The sequence below is a fragment of the Galeopterus variegatus genome, unplaced genomic scaffold (genome assembly GCF_000696425.1).
Source record: "Galeopterus variegatus unplaced genomic scaffold, G_variegatus-3.0.2 Scaffold512, whole genome shotgun sequence".
Classification (NCBI taxonomy): Eukaryota; Metazoa; Chordata; class Mammalia; order Dermoptera; family Cynocephalidae; genus Galeopterus; species Galeopterus variegatus.
In genome coordinates, this window is record NW_007726623.1 from 126,421 (window position 1) to 131,486 (window position 5,066).

The 5,066-nt window shown below is 42.7% G+C and overlaps 1 protein-coding gene across 1 annotated transcript in view; it reads left to right on the top strand.

Moving 5' to 3' along the window:
• Positions 1–1,128, top strand: part of MTL5 (metallothionein-like 5, testis-specific (tesmin)) — a 41,220-nt gene extending 40,092 nt beyond the window's left edge. The window contains exon 9 of the mRNA XM_008569567.1: positions 416–1,128. Within this exon, the coding sequence (XP_008567789.1) occupies positions 416–608 (193 nt within the window). The 3' untranslated portion in view covers positions 609–1,128. The remainder of the gene's footprint in view (positions 1–415) is intronic.
• The last annotated feature ends 3,938 nt before the right edge of the window (positions 1,129–5,066 follow it).

Below are 5,066 nucleotides of genomic sequence, written 5' to 3' on the forward strand. Positions count from 1 at the left end.
GACGGGAGCGCCGCCGCGCTTCCCAAGCGGCGCACTATCCAGTGCGCCACCGGGCCGGCCCACAATAGATCTAATTTTGAGAAAAGTTAGAATCTGCCATGAGAGAGATGTCAAAAAACTGACAGATTTACCTGTTCTCTATATTATTCCTCTAAAAGCAGTTAATGTTTCCACTATCAATAGATCTAATTTTGAGAAAAGTTAGAATCTGCCGTGAGAGAGATGTCAAGAAACTGACAGATTTACCTGTTCTCTATATTATTCCTCTAAAAGCAGTTAATGTTTCCACTATTGGGAAGACGATATTAGATTCTACCTGGTGACATTCTTTAAGAGAGCGTGGACGAGCAGTGTGTTAGACACAAAGGTGCGCAGACGGTGAGCTGCGGGCCTTCACCTGGGGTCTCTCCTGCAGGCGACCTACCTCATGCATCTCCTGGGAGGTGGTGGAGGCCACGTGTGCCTGCCTGCTGGCCCAAGGTGAAGAGGCCGAGAGGGAGAGCTGCTCTAAGGGCCTGGCCGAGCAGATGATCCTGGAGGAATTCGGAAGATGCCTGTCGCAGATTCTCCACATTGAGTTTAAATCCAAGGGGTTGAAAATGGAGTAGAGTGCAGTACAGTAAGATATAAGTGCAAGCTGATTTTGTCTCAGTATTCTACAGGAAAGTTCTAGTTTAGAAAGGTTGTTTCCAGGAACCCGAGGCCAGATCTGCAGCACCAACTAGATGGTTAAGACTGAGCTTTTCCTCTGCCCCAGGGCACCCGTGAGTTCGTGCAGGCTCTCCAAAGGAGGTGGCCTCAGAATTCCCTTTTCTGCAGAAGTGTGTGGCACAAGCGCTGTTTGTCTGGGACTCTGCAGTCCTGGAGGGCCCCCAGCACTGGCGCGAGCAACAGGTGGAAGCAGGCCCTGGGACAGTTCTTTCCTGCCAGTTTCATCCCCTCGCAAGTCTTGCTCTAGAGGCCACCCTGCCTACAAACCCCAATGGTTTTTTGTTTGTTTTTTAAATGATTTAGATGAATTCTCCACGTGGGCTGTTACAGTCCACCTTAAAATCTCTAGAGAACTACTGAATACTCCGAAGAATCTCCATAGTGTAGACATTTCTCCAGAGTTTCAGGAATTCTCAGCCAGGCTTGCATCTGTTGTGTCTGGAGTTTCTGGACTTAAAACTATAGTTTCTTGTGTGTTTCTCTTTGAACCGTGGAAAAGGTTTCTTAACCAATTAACTTCTCCATAATTATTGTTGTAGTATTATCATTGTTTGTAAAATATGCTTTAAATAACTAGCTTGCAGAAACCAGCAGGTAAGATTAGTTAGTAAGTTGACTTTTTTGGTTCTATTGTAAAAGAAAAAATGAATAAAAATTTCCAATGTCTTCAATTGTCATGATTACCTTAGTAACTGAAACCCCTGAAATACATTGGAATAATGTTCTTTCATGTTTCTGTGTTTATTGGATAGTATTGGCCACTTGAGAGTGTTTAGAAAACTCAAGTACGCACACACCAGGGACAAAACCTGGGCACCTCAGTAAGCAGGGAGCCATCACTGGATTTCCCACCCGCTAACCCTGTTGCAGTGGAGATTACGTTTCCAGTCCATAAACTTTTAGGGGACACGTTTGACCCGCAGCAATGAATAAAGTTACTAGGAACATTTGTGTAGGGGTTTTGTGTAAAGATAAGTTTTTGTTTTTCTGTGATGAATGCCCAGGGGTTCAATTGCTGGGTTGTGTGGTATTTGCATATTTAGTTTTAAAAAAAACTACCGAACTGTTTTCCGGAGTGCTGTACCGTTTCGCAGTCCTACCAGCAGTACACGAGTCATACCTTCTCCACGTCTTTGCTAGTATTGGGGGTTCTCACAGTTTTTTATTGTAGCCATTCCGATAGGTGTTTAGTAATATCTAATTGTGGTTTTAATTTTCATTCCCCTAATGACTAATGGTGTTGAGCATATTTTCATGTGCTTATTTTCCATTTGTATATCCTCTTCACTGAAGTGTCTGTTCGTGTATTTTGCCCATTTTTAATTGGACTTTTTGGTTTTCATTTTTTTTCTTTAATGTTGAGTTTTGAGAGCTCTTTATATGAGTTAGATGCTTATCCCTTTAGGGGATTTCTGGCTTGCTAATACTTTCTCCCAGTCTGTAGCTTGTCTTTTCATCTTCTTAACAGACTCTTTTGTAGAGCAAAAGTCTTTAATTTTTATGAGGTCTAATTTATCAATTTTTCCTTTTATGGGTCATGCTTTTGTGAACCTGAAGATTTTCTCTTATGTCATTTTCTAAAAGTTTATAGTTTTAAATTTTATATTGAAGCCTGTGATCTATTTTGAGTTAATTTTTAAAGTAAAGTGTGAGACTTAGGTCAAAAATCTTTTTTTATTTTTATTTTATTTTTTGCGCATAGATGCCCAGTTGCTTCAGCAACATTTATTAAAAACCCTATCCTTTCTTTATTGATTTCCTTTGCACCACTGTCAAAAAGTCAATTAGGCATATTTGCGTGGGTCTCTTTCTGGGTTCTCTACTGTATTCTATTGATCTATGTCTGTCTCGTCACCAGAACCACAGTCTTGCTTACTGCAGCCGTATGAGTTTTGGAATCAGGTAAACTCTTTCTACTTTCTTTCTCTTTTTTGAAATCACTTTATTCTAGTTCTTTTGCCTTTCCATATAAATTTTAGAGTAAACTTATCTATTTCTTCACAAAATCTTGGTGGGATTTGATAGGAATTGTGTTAAACCTGTACATCAATTTGGAGAGAATTGACGTCTTTACTGTGTTGAGTCTTTCAGTCAATGAACATGACATGTCTCCACTTTAGTTAGATCTTTGGTTTCTCTCATCAGCGTTGTGTATTTTTCAGTATATGATGATAACGTGTTTTGTTATAGTTATACTTAAGTACAGTCAGCCTTCCACATCCATGGATTTTTGCATCTGATATCCAACCAATTGCAGATCAAAAATTTTGGGGGGAAAAATAGATGATTGCATCTGTACTGAACAATGTACAGACTTTTTTTTGCCATTATTTCCTAAACAATGCAGTATAACAACTATTTACATAGCATTTACATTGTATTAGGAATTATAAGCAATGTAGAGGTGATTTAAAGTATACAGAGAGGCCGGCCCGTGGCTCACTCGGTAGAGCGTGGTGCTGATAACGCCAAGGCCACGGGTTCGGATCCTGTATAGGGATGGCCGGTTTGCTCACTTTCGGTAGAGCTTGGTCCTGATAACGCCAAGGCCACGGGTTCGGATCCTGTATAGGGATGGCCGGTTAGCTCACTGGCTGAGCGTGGTGCTGACAACACCAAGCCAAGGGTTGAGATCCCCTTACCGGTCATCTTTTAAAAAAATAAAATAATAATAATAATAAAAATAAATAAATAAATAAAGTATACAGAGGATTGTGTGTATTTTCTATGCAAATTCTACAACTTTTTATATAAGGGACTTGAGCATCCTTGCAGTTTGCCTGCAACTAACCCTCATGGATACTGAAGGATGACTGTGTTTTGTTTTTTAGCCACTGTACATGGTATTTTTCCCTTTGGTGTCCATGTGTTCATTACTACTACATAGAAATACAATTGAATTTTGTATGATTTTTCTTGTATCCTATAACCTTGCTGAACTCATTTATTAGTTCAGGAGTTTAGAAAAAGTTTTTTTAGATTCCTTGGGATTTTTTACTTAGATAACGTTGTCATCCGTAGAGACTTTTTTCCCTTCCTTTTATTATCTATGTGACTTTTCTTTTTTTTTCTTGCTTTATGGCACTCCTAGAACTTGTAGCATTATATTGAATATCATAGTGGGAGCGGACACCCTTGCCTTGTTCCTGATCTTAGCGGAATCGTTCAGTATCTCGCCAGTAAGTAGGAGGATTACACTGCTCTGGCAGGGGAAAGGTTGGGGGTGCCACCTCATTACTGCCAGGTGGGGATAGAAGTCCAGGTTCTCCACTCAGCATTCATTGACACCTAGGGGTGCTGCTCATTACTGCTGGACAGGGGTGGGAGTTCTGGCTCCCCACTAGGCCTCTACTAATACCTCTCTTGCTAGGAGGGGTAGGAGTACCCCATTACTATCCCCCTTCCCATGGCCTCCACTGACACCACAGGGGAAGGGGTGGCCTTGTCACCACTGGGTGGTGGTAAAAGTGTTGACTCCCCACCAGTCTTCCTCCGACATCACCCCAGTGGGGAGAGGGAAGCATGCCTGTTACTGTGGGGGGCATGGAAGTCCAGGCTCCCAGCTGGTCCTTGCTGACACTGTGGTGGACGTCTTATTACTGCCCACGTGAGGATGAAGTCCTGGCTCCCTACTTGGCACACTAGGACTTTGCCCTGGTGGGGGGTTTGGACCACCCTGTTATGGCCTCAAGAAGTCTTGTCTGCATCTGCTCCCTCTTCCTGGAAGCAGAAATCAGTGATCATTTTTAAAAATCTTTTTTTTAAGTTGGATTGGAGATTGTTGAGCTTTCTGGTTTCTAGATCCTTCTTACTTTTTATCACGGATAAAATAGGGTAAAATTCAGACTTCAAAATGTCCTGCTAGAATCCCTTTTTTGCCTTGTAATATAAAAGCAAAAGTTTCAGGGACTACGTGTTGGAAAATGATCAGCTACGATCGTTTACATCTTCCTGAGACTGTGTTCAGGTTTCCTTAGCCTCCCAGCATCCTCCTTCCCTCCTCCTAAACAGCACTATTCTCCTTCCTCCAACGACCTCCTGAAACTCTTCCTCAGACCGGTCCGTTCGCTCACCCGCCGCAGCCAGGCCAAGTGCCGCCGGCAGCACACCCTGGCTTCTGCCCTTGGTTGGAGATGGAGTGAGTGGGAAGTAGACGGCTCTGGTCCTGATCAGCTTTTGTGACAGAGACGGCCACCCCCTCCAGGGGAGCAGCCCGGACACTTTCCCACCTCTCAACTACACGTCTCGGTGGCTCTCAGGTCGGCCATAATTTCTCACTTCCTTTGGTGGCTGGCGACACTTTTTCCTTGAACATACTGCTGCTGTGAGCAACGTATTTGTGCAGTGTGGCCGAG